The sequence below is a fragment of the Sander vitreus genome, chromosome 17, assembly GCF_031162955.1.
Source record: "Sander vitreus isolate 19-12246 chromosome 17, sanVit1, whole genome shotgun sequence".
Lineage (NCBI taxonomy): Eukaryota > Metazoa > Chordata > Actinopteri > Perciformes > Percidae > Sander > Sander vitreus.
The window spans coordinates 18,488,773-18,504,986 of record NC_135871.1 but is presented as its reverse complement, the minus strand read 5'-3'; the positions used below and the strand labels follow the sequence as shown (position 1 = coordinate 18,504,986).

The following is a 16,214-nucleotide window of genomic DNA, read 5'->3' as shown; positions in this document are numbered from 1 at the left end:
TGAGTAAACACTTACTGAGAAATGAGCCCATTGGAGCCAGGCAATGAAAATATGAGCTGCCTCTTTCAAAATGTTGTTTATTTGTGCAACCTTTTATTGTAGGTTCTCCAGGAAAATAAGGAACAGGGAAAGACAAAAACACACCTGCACTAATTGACACTTCACCCACAGGGGGCAGAGCAAAGAGACTAATGTGGACAATAAGCAAGGACCCTGATAATGGCAAAATAAACATTTCCTGGCTTCAAACATCAGCCTTTAAGACAATTAGCATAAGTTACGACCATATTTGACATTACATTCAAGAAACTAATGGCCAAGTGTTGCACACTGTACAATGAGGTTGATAAATTTAAAGGTCAGCTTAAGCAATTTAAAGTTTTAAGAGTTTACATAAAGATGCTATAGGCAGTCATACACTATTACATAATAGTAATCTAATGATGCACCCTCATTCACAACCCCACCTGCAGGTGGAAAGTAACTAAAGTACATCCACCTCTTGCTTTAAGAGCTGCTTAGAATAAGTTTGTTACTTTTACGTACAGTGCTTTACAGAGGGAAATGTTGTAGCTTTAAAGTACTCCACTACATTTGTGACGCATTTAACTACTTTACCTTCAAGAATAAAACAATGCAATAATAATGTGTTTTGTGATCAATATCTTATTTAGTATCTCTAAACAAATAATCCTTCTTATTACATGTGGTTCACATCCAATGTTCACAGCTTGTATAGTGGAGTACAAAAACACAAATCAATATTTGCAGACGTGTGGTGTATACATGCCGAATATATATCTCTCTAAACCTGTTTGTTTGTGTCCCACAAGCACAGCTGGGTGCCTATCTCTCTCTCCCCCCAGTTTCTCCTCCTTGTTCTTTCTTTTCACTCAGGCTTCTCTATGCTGGACCATCGTCTTTCCTGGGACCTCTCTCTCTCTCCCGTGCCTCATTCCGGATATTTTGGATCTGGATCTTCAGCCTCTCCTATTGTCTCTCTCTCTCTGCCTTGTGTAAATGTTGTCCTTCTCTCTCTCTCTCTCTCTCTCTCTCTCTCTCTCTCTCTCTCTCTCTCTGTTTGTTTCTTTCTCCTACTTGTGTGGGTCGGCCCTTGAGCCGTGTCTCTTGTGAGTCTGTGTAGTCTGTCTTCTTTCCAGGTCTCCATGGTGGAGAGAAGGTCGTGAGACTTTAGGTCCTTTCTGAAGTTGCTCAATGTCCTTGCGGATGCATTCTTCATATTTTTTCTACAGTCTATCTATAATTTGGTTATACTATGTGTCAATAGTGTGTTCAGATTCAGTTGTGGAAGAGCTGGGTCTAGCTGCGCTGTCCATGCCAGTCCCACTGCACATCATCCTGCACACCCAAAGGGTGTCTCAGCAGTTCCTGACCGCCGTCTAGCCCCACACCACCGCTGATCTCTTCCACATCTGAATCTCTCCTCTTCTCAAACAGCAGAATACATATGTAGCTCCCATCTCACCTCTCTCCCCTGATTAGGAGATGCACTTCAGGTGTGAAGAGTGCTCTGCCAATTGTTGTGGCAAAATGTGATAAAATCTGTTTTAATTGAGTTATGGGAAATATACAATGTACAACAAATATTATACTAGATAAGAGATATGTATTTTGCTTGAAATAAGGAAAGACCTTCTTCCTCCTCGGATCACCTTCAGTTGCCGCTATACAGCCGCAACAGCTACGGATGGCTCACCGCTGTATAGTCACAAAAGCCACGGCGGGCACCAAGCCAACGCCTTAAGCTTGGCGTTCAAAATGCAAGATCAGCTAAATGACTTCATCTAGTGGAAAATCCCCAAAAGAGGTGGTCTTCATCCTCAAAAGTAGCCAATTGAAGTTTTACACGCGTGTTCTGAAGGTGATCATTGGAGCACTCCTCAGGAGGAGGGTCTCTCTTTTGGCAAATATAAGACGTAGTAGAACAAAGAAATCTTTAGCAAGCTTTGTCCGGACCTTGCTCAGGCTTTCCTGTGTGTTGATTTACTTTCGTGCACATTAAAGCTCTTTTTCTCATCTGATTCCCTCGACTTCTGTGTTGATCTTTTTACGACTTTTTTAACCTTGTTGTACTTTAAATAAGACAAGAAGAGCAATCGCGAATTCACAGCAAGCGTTGGAGTCCACGCCGTTAATCTTACCTTGAGCCGCGGACCTTTAAAATTTACTTCTACACAATCCCACACCTTTCCCCTGATTAAGAGATGCGCCTCAGGTGTGTTTGGAAGTGTCCTCAGTGTCTGTGCCCGTCAAGCAAAGAAAACATAACAACCCAAGGAAAACCTCCAAACTCAAGATTATTTACAATAAACATATGCAAAAACGCCAGCTGCCTGGCCACACTTTGTGTCACTCCTCCCACCTTTAAGGATTGTCGTCCCGACAATCATCTCACTATCTGGTAAATTCTCTCTTGTTGACCTACGAGGCAGGTCACCATTGGTCTGACCTGGTTGTGCAGGGCCCCTGAAATTTCTGCCACTTCCTCTCTCAGTCTCCGCTCCTGGAACCTGTCCATCTAGGGTCGCCTGAGCCAGGGGTGTCAAAGATTGTCCCACACCGTGGTTCAGGGCTAGAATCCACTGTATCATCTCCTCTTTTAAGGCTCGCTTCAACTCTGCAACCATGTTGAGCAGCTTGGTGCAGGTTAGATCTTTCCACTGGGTGAGGGGATCAACAGTCCATCTTCCTTCACCCAGCCTTCTTTCCCCAGCTCTTTAGCCTCCTGCAACAACTCAGAAAATGTCAAGTTAGGGTTTCTACATACCTGCCTCTGGAGCTCCTTCCCCCAGCCTGCAGGTCGAGTATCATCTGGCCCCTCAGTGTGTGTTACAGTTGAGCAACACACACAGTTGCAGCCCCCCATTTCTGAAAGGCCTCTTTTTACCAGAGGCTAGTCTCCTAGGGTGTCCGCCACACCTTGTTTAAGATTAAAAAATGTCACTCTGAGATCAACAGTTGTGGTCTGGCCTCCATATAAACCATGAATAAAGTTAAATATTTTCTCAGCAGTGTCTAGAGCCCTGAGAAGGGCTTTCATCCTATTTTCCTAATCACCATATTGCATTACATTTTTACTGTCAAATTGTGGCCCTAGGGAACCCTCATACACCATGGCCACATCATACTTGGGGCCTGAGTACTATATTAGCTGTGCTAGCTGCTGCTTGGCTGTCAATATTTAATCCTGTGTGTTCAACAACTGGGGATTTAAAGGACCTACTGTAAATGTCTAATTTGTGACATATGTTTTAAACATTCTGAATGATAATATTAGGTGTTTGCTTAGCGGTGAATGAGACATTTTTCTCCTTTCTCCGATCTGCTCTGAAGCAGCTCCTGCACGTCTGCGTGTGGTCGGAGCCCTGAGGGCAGGGGGAGGGGTTAGACTTTCAAATAATGCTAGCTTTTTAACATCACCAACCCTGCCTTTAAATGTAGGTATCCAATTTATTCTAGAATATATTCAGAAGCTAAAACATGGTCATGTTTTCAGATGTGACTAATTATTCCAAATAATTCCTGGTAATACTTTAAGACATTGACTACAACCTATTTGGGACTTTCAATGCATTTTGGCAGTGCCTCATAAGATATTCCCAAAGTGTCATATATAACAAAAAGAAGCTGGCATGAATTTGTTAGTATAATTCAGCAGCAGACGCATACTGAAATGTAACATTCATGAGCTGGCAGGTTGTTAACATATGTTTAACAATGGGTTTCAGGATTTCAAATTAAAAAGAGTAAAGGTTCAGTGCAGAGTAAACCTATAAAGAAACATTTGCATGTTGATTCGGTGAGAATTACACCAAAACCTGAGGCTTTCTCTTGGTGTTTAAAAAGATGAAACCTTTCAACACTTCTTATCATCCACTGTGCATTTCTAATATATCCACAGAAAAGATATAAATATTCATATACACTATTTATTTAAGGTCCCAGGTATGTCCCAAAGGTGCAGGAACAGCACATGTGTACATGAATCTTACTGAGTCTGTACTTGTGTTCCAGTATTCAGTGTTTGCCAACATGACTAACAGATACATCCCACCACTCCTGATTCTCTTAATTATTAAAAATAAATGGCACAAATACAGTATGTGCAACATGTTTGAGAAAAGCCAATGAATGGACTGTTCTTTAGCCTCTCATTATTTATATGTGCATGTCTATACGTAACAAAGTTTACAAAAAAAGCAAATAACAGTACAGCTCAATAAATAAAAGGAACTTTTCTTCAGTGTTTCATTCTTTATTATAATAAGCACACATGAAGTCCATTCATCTACAAAGAAAGCATGCAATGTATTGATTATTTTTCATGGACGAATATTCAAGATGTCTTTGTTGGTTTACCACTTCAAATGAAACAGAAAAGAATAATAGAAAATGAAAAATTTCAAATAGAAAAGCAATGGTCAATGAAAGGATTTATTTAGTATCTAGAGTTAATTGACCTTACTAAAATGATTTAAAACGAAACAGGTACAGGCGATACAAAGATTAACCTGTAGTCGACATAATAGATCATTGAGGGCAGAAGCAGCTACATTTACAAGTCTTAGATGTAATATATCATGTTCACATGCTACAACACTTCACAATAACACAGTGAATAGTCACAGTGTGCACAACAATTACATTCCATATGTACTGCTGCTGACTAACAATGTTAGAGCTATGTTGCCCCGTTTATCAATGCACTTTCCTAGTGCTTCATTATGCTCGATATCTTTCCAAAATGTGATTTAAACATCTATATCAACAGCCTAAATCTAAATGACTTATTATGTTATATTAAAGACTTCTTCTCTTCACCTCAAGTGAATGCATTCAATCTCCTCTGTTCCAGGCATGGAGGAGTCCCTAATATCCATCTCATCCACAGTCTTACTGGGTGCATATTTTGACCTCCAGCGCAGCAGTACCATCTTCCTTAAGTACTTAACTGTGTTGTTCTTAACGCTGACAAAACATAAGGTATTAATCATGCTGTTGCTCATGGCAATGCACTCAATGATGTAGAAGGCCACCAAGGAGTTCTTCTGGCGGGAGATGAGCGTTGGGTGGAAATCTCGTAGGATGGTGAAGCCATAGTACGGCGCCCAGCACATTATGTACGCTGTCAAAATCCCGATCAGGACCATCACTGTCTTGCGCCGACAACGCAACCTCTTCCTAATCTGCTCCGTCTGAAAACCTGGGACATTCTTGAACCAGAGCTCGCGGGAAATTTGGGTGTAACATATTGCCATGACAATCACAGGCCCAACAAACTCCACAGCAAAAACAAACAGGAAGTAGGACCGGTAGTAGGCCTGCTGGTCCACAGGCCATATCTGGGCACAGAAGACTTTGTGAGTGGTTGGGGTGGTGCTGCCATGAGGGTACATGGTCTCAGAGGCAAAGTAGGCAGAGGGAATTGATATCAGAATGGGAACAATCCAGACTCCTGTAATAAGGCAATAGGCGGTTTGGAACTTCATACGTGGCCTCAGAGGATGGACTATAGCCATGTACCTGGAAGAACACAGACATATTGTTGCATTGAAGAGGCGGAAAATAAGCATGTGATACAATGCAATCAAACCGCCCTTTTTTAGTAGTTTAAATGTTGTGAGAAGTCCAGAGATTCGACAAAAGGCTCTCAGTCACTCATGGAAGATTAAAGTTTAACACACAGTGCTCCATTATTCAGCAAACTAATTTTTTCATATTGGTAATAGGGCAGTAGAAGGTCATTTTCATGGAGTTAAAAAGTTTATTTTGCTATTAATATCTTGGCAAATGCATGAACTGACTAAAAATATGAGTTATTCATATTTGTTAGAATAGTTGACTATATAAATAAATATATTTTAAAACAGTCCTATATTTTCAATCACTGCATGTTTATACAGTAAAGAAAAATTTACAAAGTCTTTTAACACATGAGGCAACATTTTGGGAAAATGTGTATAACATTACGTGACTTATTTCCATGCAGATATTATTAAATTATTATTATTATTATTATTAAATATTTGATACTGTCATGCAGTGTGGGAAAATATTTTTTTTCTGACGTTAAAGCAAAAATATCAGTGACTGTAAAACTGTCGGATTTACATGCTGTATCTGGTTTGTTTACCTGCACTTAAATGTAAAAACTATTTTGAATTCTCACTGTCCAATGTTTCTCTGTGTACTGATCGTGTTACTCCACCACTTGTTCACAGACACTTCACTTAAGTTGATCAGCAACAACATTACACAGCATACTCTTAATTAGATTCTCATTGATATATACTAGTACTGTATTGACAGTGGACTATCTTGAGCTAAATGTCAACTAACAAATAGTAGATAGTTCAGTGGTTAATTTAATAAATGCTGTTAAAAGGTGTCAGTTAACTGTTCAATTTAATTAATCTGTCTAAATTACCAATTTAATCAAATTATTGTATTATACCACCCACAAAGAAGTAAATGATGACCCATTAGCTGAGCAGAAGGCCTGTGGATTCTCCATAACCGGCCGGCTCAGTAAGCTGTTTTTAACACAAGTAAGCTCACAGATGGATTATTGACTGCTACCTTTACTTTGGCACACAAAACACTCATTATCCAGCCTTCACGTTAGTCAAGTCAGTGTTTTCATTTTTGGAAGTTTAAAAAACTGAACTTTTTACCCACAAAACAGAGAAGAACAGTAGATAAACAGCCATAGCGTTATTGCATTGTGCAAAAGTAACTCAAGTATGCCACAAGGAAGGCAAAAATCAATGGCAACCATTTCAGTCACTAAAACGTTCATCAATTCTTACATAACCTTGATTGTAGGGATTTAAGTATCCAAGGCACAGGTGCAGGCAATGAACCACTCAGTTCAATCAATTAGAGAGAGGAAATGCTATACTGTGTCACTATGTGGGTAACATAGTCAGCAATATAGTGTTAATGATCTGTCCCTCACCCAAAGCAATCATGGTCTTAAGCATTAGTTATCGAGTTACTCCCAGGGGTCTTTTCAGTTTATGTGAATATAGCCTTGGACTTTTTTTCACAGCAGACTGTCAGTGTACAGTAGGAAACTAATAAATGAATGTTATTAGTAACACCTGTGCAGGTGTTACTAATAACATTAATGATGGCTCTGTTCTATTCAAGTGTCCCAGTAAGCCAGCACAGTGTGACAGTGAGCCAGTGAGCCATAATTATTTTGATCATTTACACCTGTCTGTGCTTTTTCTACGCTTATATGTCAACATATCTTCTGTGATAAAAAGCCTATTGGAGATTATAATGTATTTGGAATCTAAAAACCTCCTGTTTTATCCTTTAGTTATGAGGTGGTTGACGCATGTTTGAAGTATATTTCAGCCTGTGCTAGAGGGGGACTAAATAGATAATGTAGCAGATAGGATATGCAGATTCATCATAAGAGGATATCTACCTGTTGCATGCTGAACAGAGTAGCAAGGGAACTGTTTACAGACTAATTAATCAAGCATTAATCAAAGCATGTTGTACACAGCCTTTGAAGCACTAGTGATAGAGTGCAGAAACACAAATCTTATTTTTTTTATAAGTTGTATCAAGGCAAATCTCAATTGTTGCAGTATAGTGCCAGTTACCAATAAAGCTAACATGTTTAAAATGTATTTTACAATACAGCCATTTTTGTTCAAAAGAGATAGAATGATTACATTTGTTGCTTGGATAAATCTAAAAACCAGCCAATAAAAATCAGGGGAAAAAAACAACATAAGTGTCCCTATATCTCTCACAGACAATGAATGACTGGAATGTAATTCAACATCGTCTTTGAGCAGAGGAGATTATATTGCCAGATAAAAAACATGAAAGCTTTGTTGATTCAAATCTCTGTAGACAATGCTGAAATGTTTTTGAAAGAAGCAGTGGCTTATAAAATTGAACACATACACCTACCCTGAAATATGAAAGAAATAACACACTCACCTGTCAACCGCAATGGCAAGCAATGCATTTGTGGATACGTAGAGGGACACTGTACGGAGATAGTTGACAGAGGAACACAACACTAATCCATGATCCCAGGAAAGCTGTTTAACCACATAGTAGTCTACCAGGAATGGGCAGCACACCACTGCCACAATGAAGTCTGAGATGGCCAGATTGGCAATTAGCAGGTTGGTGAGGTTGCGGAGCTTTTTGTAGCGTATCAGCGTGGCAATGAATATCAAGTTTCCAAACCCACAGACAAGCATGATGCAGACAAGCACCACACCAATAACAATGGTGGCCACAAAGAAAGCCTGGCCCTGCGTCGTGTCTGGGATCTCATCAGGAGGGATGCCATAGTCCAAATCATAGTTGTCCATGTAATGATCCAACTTGCCTGCTGGAAGACTCTCCTGCATCTCTGTATAAGCTGTTACCATATGGCTAATGTTGGAGTCCCCCATGTCTTTGCAAAGACAATACTTTTTATTTGCGAACAATTTGATCCAACAAATTAGGTGAAAAATTATTATGCTTTTTGGTACATAGTGCCTTGAAAGCAGCTTAATTATTAAATTGTTTGTGTGAATTTGAACAGGCTTAATCTTCTTTGGAAACAGCACATCTTCACCTGAAACAGAAAGTTCCCATCTCAGCATTACTCATGCAGGGTCCGGATCATGGCATCAATATGATCAAAACAAATTGCAATTAATCTAATGAAAACTGTTGGTGGTGAGGTCATTATATCTTGCAAAGGCCTTGCATGTTAACTGTCCTAATTTATTAGAACAGTGTAGACTTTACAGCAAGCCAACGTCACAGACTAAGCTCAATGGGATCTCGTGGCATTTGATTTGCTGCGAAAGTGGTGACTTAAATCCCACTGCAAGCATACGAGGTAAAGCAAAAGTGTAATATAAAACCAATTAGATGAAGAAAAAAAATCCATTTTAGCGGATTCATATTGATACAGTAGCACACTCGTTTAATGTAAGAGAGACAGCGATTATGATGACGCTTTCAAATAGCTTGGTGATTTAATGGGATCTTCTGCTTCATTAAGGGACCGTTAGGTATTTATGGAATGGACCACCGGAGGAAAATAGGGGAGGGTCATGTCTTTTTATTCTTTGCTGAGGGGAGGGTCATCCAACATTTTTCAGTCCAGAGGGGGGGGGGGTCACCCAACTTTTGTATTCATGAAACAGCAACATTTCAAAGTGGCTTGTTTGGTGCATATTTTTCCATGTAGCTCTTAGTCTCGGCCCTCCTTCGCTACCAGATGGGTCTGACCCATGGATGTATTAAGAGTTTGCTGTGGGGCAGGGGGAGCTGCCCCCCTGGTGGCTGAAACGGATAATTGCATTGTTTAAAAAATTAGTGGAATAATTACGTCTGACATGATCAGATATTTTAAAATATCTTAAATAACACAAAACAACTAACTGGTGGTAGGTAATACATCTGATTTCATATACTGCTTTAGTAAAAAAAAGTATTTCCTGGCTGAAGATGGCAGCAGCAGGATGTAAAAAACGAAAATGACATTTGTTTAAATGGTGAAGTGGATAAAGCCTAGTGACGAGTCCATAGCAACCCGTTTGTGTGTTGAATGTTACCCAGAGTGCCTTGCTGAATGGTCTCAATATTTTATTGTTTTATTTCAAGTGAATACTAGTTTACTAGAGGAGTAACTTAGTATTTGAAGTAATGCAGTAATGCAGGAAGTGTGCATTTAGTTTCCATGCTTATTGTGTTTCCACAACAATGTTAGTGAGTAAATCTACTGAAATGGCCACGACACCATAACAGAGGAGTGTGATGCTTCAGATGAGAATGTAGAGGTTTAGTCATGCATGTCATCGTTTTTAAAAAAACAATGGGAATCTGTATATTTGTCAAGTGCAAACCAGTACAGAAGGTAGCGATAAATTGCTGGGAGGGTCATGTCTATTTTGGCTAAAGGTCCCAAAACTCCTCCGGTGGCCCCTTAAATAAATAACGAACAGTCCTGAAATACATGAAATAAGTTATTGCTTAAGGAGATCAGTAATGGTCTATTTTTAAAGCAATACCATGCAAAATAAATTAAAAAAAAAACTACAGAACTAGAAGGAAAATGAAGGGCTCTGAAGTAGTTTATAAAACAGAACATGGTTCTATGATGCTGCAGGGGGTCTCAATATAGAGTGTTAAGCTGTTCGAGATCATCACATCCTGGAGGGGGATCACAGTCTTTGAATTAAAAAAAAACCACTAAAATGTAGATGAGAGAGACGCTTTCTGTTTCTTTGTTAAAATAAATATGAATCTCTAATAACTTACCAGGGATAAAACCCAGTGGATTAAAACGAATCTTTTTAAAAGACACTTACCAGCAAACGTTGTCCCACGACTTATCTCAGCTGAATAATTAAAAAGTATATAATTGCCCGCGCTGTGTCAGGCGAGAAACGAGCCGAAGTGCTGTATTATTGGACAATCCCGCCAGTGCAGAGAGAAGGTCCCTCTATCAGCCTCCACGCACATTGATTCTCTCTGCTGCTAGTCCGCTCCGCTCCGAAGAAAGGCGCTTGGAAGAAATGAGGGGGTGGGGGTGAGGGGGTGATGCATATGTTTCGCTTCTGCCTCAAGTGAGAAATCCGAGGAGTGTTTCAGGAGATGCGAAAGAGGCATACGTGTGTGCGTGTGCACGGGTAAGTGTTCACAGGGGCAGAAGTTCACCAGTTAAATGGATGTCCACAGTGCCTATGTTCTTTACATTAAAGGCTACGTTATCCTTTGCCATTTCTCACAAGAATGACTGATGAGGGAAGAAGAGATTTCAAACATAATAGGACATTCACAAACAAACAAACAAACTCATATGCCTCTTACAGGTGATTCATTCTCTTTAAATTGTACTGTATTAAAACTGAGCTTAGAAAACTGGTTTTAAACAGTTACTTTAAAAAAAAAAACATTGCATTACATTAAACCATAATAATAATAAATAACAACAACAACAATAATAATAATAATAATAATAATAATAATAATAAGTTATTGTTCTGGCCACTTGGGGGCAGCAGAGACGAGCTGTAACACATCACACAACATATTTTCACCTTTTGAGTTGATATGTGGAACTTTCAGGAAAAAGTGGCTTACTTACACTTCCAGCAGATATACAGTATGGAGCAACAGCATTCAAATGGCTGTCTGGTGAAGGTAAGTATACTAACTCTTCTTTTAGCTCTTGTTGAGGAAATATCTGGCTCTTTAAATGCTCCACTATATTCTGCTATTTGGAGCTGGGTAACTTACAGTACAGTAGGTTTATCAGAGCTTTTTCACTGCCTGATGGGCAACATTTTGGGGGGCATGGTCATTATTTTTTAATGGAGAGAGTAGATGTGCTCTCCTGGACGGCTACTGGTTTTCAAAGTTCAACCAAATTGAATTTTGACCCCAGATGTGCTGACCCCTAAGACGTGCACTCAGGGGCATTCCATTATGACGGTGAAGACCTAGTGGTTTTGTCACTGTGGGCATGTCAATGCTTTCAAACTGATTTGCTTGCTCATTAGCTAACATTAACAATTTCAATGATGTTGTGCTAAGTAGCATTTCATTTTTGTTTGTATCTGTGATCCTAGCAGCCAGGGACATAGGAAAGAGGGATTACAGAAAGTACAATCCCCTTCACAGACATGTATCCACAGCAGGCAATGACAAAAACAAGAAAATCACTGGCTCACCACTGCATTGCTTTAAGTTTGTCAGTTTAGCTGTCAGGCAAATTTTGCAGTTGAAAAGTTACTGCATCTTCTGGAATCCCACAACGAAGCGATTTGCTTGTGTCCCATTGAAAATGAATGTGGGCGAACGTTACGTTGTGCCATGCTCAATGTGTCTTTACTGTGAATTGTGGGATTAAAAAAGTATACCTTCTTCTTTCTTCTTTTTCTTAATGTTCCATTACTGTAAGTGGCTGAATATCTAAAATGATTGATGGCACAGTGTATGAGTACCTGTGGTTAGATTTTCCTTCAATTTAAATGTCTTTAGTTCTCAAGTTGCCTAATGCAGATATTAAAATGTACATACAGAATTTTAAAGCTCATCATTATTGTTCAAGCCAGGCAGTGAATCACAATCACTTGTGAACAGGATGTCATCTAAGGGTTTCTTTGTGATCTCTGGTCGCAAGTGCTCTCCTCTCTGCTGGACTCAGATGAAAAAAGAATACTGTTTGGTGAAGGTCATCAATGTATTAAATATTCAGGAATATCTTTGCTCCTTGAATCAATGAGAATGATTGGCAAGACTGTGAATTTAATGTGATCTTTTTTGTCTTCTTGCTGGTTGGGGGTCAATGTATAAACAGAGTTGTAAAGCTGCCACCACCATATCTCTGTGGTTAACCATCCTGAACAGCAGATGAAAAGGCACAGGCAGCAGCACTGATGACTTTTTAGGATCAATTCCTTATTGTGATGGAAAGCTATCACTGTTGGGTTTTGTATTTCCTCTGACAATCATCTGTCAGTAGAGGCGGATGGCTTGTGTCCTCTCACATTGAATTCAGCGTGCTGGCAGATATAGTCAGTGCAGTTTAAACATAATAACAGATAACAAGAGACACTAGTGAACCAGCAGACAACTCCTTCTGTCATCTACAATTGGCACAGGAAGATCCAAACACTTGTTTCCTTTCTAGAACTTTAACATATCCACCCCTCGGCTCATAAGAGATAAGAGAACTGCCTTTGCATGCTCCTATTATTTTTTATTACCCTCTAAATATTATAGGCTACGCGCTCGGCCTTGCTAGTGTCTGTCACTGAAGCCCAGGAGGCCTGACCAGTAGGATAAATACTAGGCTTTCATTTCCAACTCTGGACAACCTCTAATCTCAACCAGGCCTCAGATTTACTGCCACTCGTAACCAATGACTATAGATGGAAAAAAAGATGATCTTTGAGGTTCTCTCCCCAGCCATGGAGAATATGCACAATACCTATAATCTATGGTCTCTGCTGTGATGATCTCTGTTGGACAGATATGACGTAGTTTATTGGTGACAATGTTATAGGGGAATAAGCAGCACTGAAACAGAATCCATACAAACATATATATATGTATAGTATAGTATAGAGTATAAATATGCTTGTGGGAGCCGTTCTTACTATCAAAATCACAGAACAAATACACATTGTTTGTGAATCACTTCCAAATCAACTCATTAACTGGCTGCAGGTTAGAGGAGACCTTAAATGCCACTGAACTGCCATTTCCTCCTGCCACAGTTCATGACACCGTATGAGACAGAAAAGGATTTCAAACCAATTTCACAATAAAATGTCAGTGGCATACCATACCAGCAGAACCGGTTTAAATGGAAAGATTACACAGACTGTATTTTGTGTCGTTGTAAGAGGAATCATACTCTTCATCTGTCAAAGTTGCGACCCGCTGCTGCCCTCATGCTAATGTAACATTGAGGCTTAAATCACTTACCATACCACCAAGTTTTTGGGTGCAGATCCTCCTTTTGTCTCCACTATGGAGGGTCTTGCAGTTGCAGCCGGTAATTGAGGCTTGCTTGCTTACTTGTATAAAACACCTCTTTGTTGTTTTCTTTCTTCCTCTTGATTTATCTTTTTTTTTGCACTTTGCTGCCCCTGAAAGCATATCAAAAAGCTGCTAGCCTATCGCTGCTGCTAACATACAAGCATGATCTCCACTGAACCGGAAATACTTTTTTCCAAGCACATCATTTTTTTATTATAAATATATAAACATTGAAATAAAGATAACATATTTTAAAATATTTTAAAATATATGTTAAACACATATTAAGCATTTACCTATAAGATAGGTTTTATGTTCTGCTGTTATAATAAACATTTAAAACGTGAGTTGTCTGACTGAACTGATGTTATGGACACGTCCTTAATCTGGTGTTGGCAGACTCTACACAGTTTGTCATGCAACGTGCAACACTTCTTTCTGTGTTGAATGACATTGCGGTGTTCATACGGGAATCACAGAAGTGGATGAGCACCTGGGAGAAAGTAAAAAGAAGTAAAGGCCGACGCCATCGGCGACTATCTTCAATAGGGGAAACGTTCAGTTCAACAGCTGGTTAAGGGGACTCAAGAAAGCCTAAGGAAGTATGCCAGGGACTTCAAATATGTTCAGAAGGCAGCTGACCACTTGGTATTCTGGGCACATGATAAGCTGCAGAGCCACACTACTGTGAAGCCGAGGTCCAGGGTGGCCTGCCGGAAAAAAAGAAAGAAAGAAGAAAGCTATAGCAGGTGAATTGGCATTGGAGGAGAGTCCATCAGACCATTTCTGTGAGTATGAGGTAAAAGTCCAACATTTTATTCTGAACTTTGTGGCAAAAGACATCAGGTCTTGGTTTGCTAAGCACCACGTCTCAGGACCATCTGAGGGCCTTTATGCTGATGACAACTGAGAGGAATGATGGGCTTGAACAGTGATGTTATGACAGACCAGAGTGCATTGCTGGACAGCCTCCTGACAACTTAGGTTTTCCTCAGTTCTCCATTTCTCCTGCATTAGAAAGTCAGTATCTGCATGCATATGCATGTTGTGGCATAAAACAGTGGCACACTCCAAATGCTAACATTTGCTATTTCTGAATTTTGTGAATATGAAATCAGGAAATGTCCACAACTCCCATTGTATGTAAACAAAACACTGTATGTAAACAAGCAGATTGTGTTTTACCGTTTCCTTTTTTAGATGGCTATGTATATATAGGACAAGTATGAAAACATTGTTTTTGTGTGGGTCAGTTGGTTTGTGACCTAAAGAGCAACCAAATGGACAGCAAGAGTCCATCATCCATGATTGAATAACTAACCTACCAGCTACCTGAGCCACATGCCAGGGTGGTCTGTGCGCACCTTTCAACTATCTTTTCTGAATTGTTGTGCTTTGTGTGAATATGTAGTCTGAATATAGTGTGCTCCTGCTGGTTGTAATTTAGTTCTGTGTTTAAACACGTTGACTGTTTTGCAATATTTTAAATAATTCTGATAATAAAAGCAGGCTATTAAATGCACAGTATGTAATTCATGCCTCTATAGGTCCTCAATCAAAACAATAACAAAAGATGAACTTTGATGACATTGTGAAGTAGCCTCATGGGACTTGTTGTCTTCATTGTTAAACAACCACCATTGCCATTGACATCAACCTGACGTGACTCAGGCAGAAATAATGTTCACGGACGAGTTAATACATTAAAGTTTAATTCACATTAAGTCACGTTTATTCATATTATGTAATTTCATTTGAATGCAACGTTAGCTAACGCAACCTTCACTTGCTAACTTAGCATTTGAGTCGAGTAGCTACTGTAGCTAACGTTATGTGGCAAATTCAACTTTATGAGCGCATTGAACATTGTTGTAACGTTATAACGTTACCATAATCAGCGTTTCCCACAGAATTACATTCTACACATTCTTCTGCATTTCTTTGTGCACTTCACAAATTAGCTCATTTACCAAGTTTTTTTTGTGTGTACTAGGTAAAAGTACAGCAGGTAAAGGTCATCACATTACCTCTGGTTATATGTATTTGATCAAATAACTGAAAAGGAAAGCATATATATTTTTAATTCAGTTAGACCTTAGCATAGTTTAAATCCATTATGTTCATAAAGTTTTTGTTTAGTAGCTTATTTTTCATACTGAAGCTTAGCTATCACAGTCTGCTTTTGCTGGTGCCAAAATACACTAAAATGCTGATGTAACGCCATTTGAAATGTGTTTCATTCAGCCGTTTTACAGACAGCTTACCAGATCTGTCGAGAGGGACATTTTGACTGACCTTGTAGCACAGCCTGCAGAGAGCGAGCCAAAGCACCAAAGAACCTTCTTTCTCTTCCTCATTTTTCTATCACTCTCTCTTACTCTCATCTTGGCTAAATGTTATTGTAAGTATAGGCTAAGACAGAATGGAAATACAAATGGGAAATAAAGCAATATAGAGATGTTGGCTAAAAGCACCATGAGGAAAAACAACAATCTTTCTTGTTATTAACAAAATATATTGCAGAGATATTACGGCTTCAGAGCCATCTTCCCAGCAAAACCCAAACATTACAACACATACTTTGCATTTGAGTTTGGGCTCTTCTATGTGATTGTTTCTACTAAAACAGAACAGAAGTACAGATTGAAACTTGTATTACATATTTA

General features: G+C 39.3%; 1 protein-coding gene across 1 annotated transcript; it reads right to left on the bottom strand.

Moving 5' to 3' along the window:
- Positions 1 to 4,268: 4,268 nt before the first annotated feature.
- Positions 4,269 to 10,548, bottom strand: prokr1b (prokineticin receptor 1b). Its single transcript, XM_078272983.1, has 3 exons — positions 10,368 to 10,548; positions 7,987 to 8,620; positions 4,269 to 5,544 (listed from the first exon to the last, which is right to left on the bottom strand). The coding sequence occupies exons 2-3, from the start codon at positions 8,451 to 8,453 to the stop codon at positions 4,839 to 4,841; spliced, it is 1,173 nt and encodes a 390-aa protein (XP_078129109.1). The 5' UTR covers positions 8,454 to 8,620; positions 10,368 to 10,548; the 3' UTR covers positions 4,269 to 4,838.
- Between the last annotated feature and the right edge of the window lie 5,666 nt (positions 10,549 to 16,214).

Bases quoted from the DNA above. Each gene is read 5' to 3' on its own strand.
- prokr1b (XM_078272983.1), bottom strand. From the start codon at position 8,453: ATGGGGGACTCCAACATTAGCCATATGGTAACAGCTTATACAGAGATG. The intron at 5,545-7,986 runs GTGAGTGTGTTA...GTGTTCTTCCAG, and splicing joins CTTGCCATTGCGGTTGACAG to GTACATGGCTATAGTCCATC.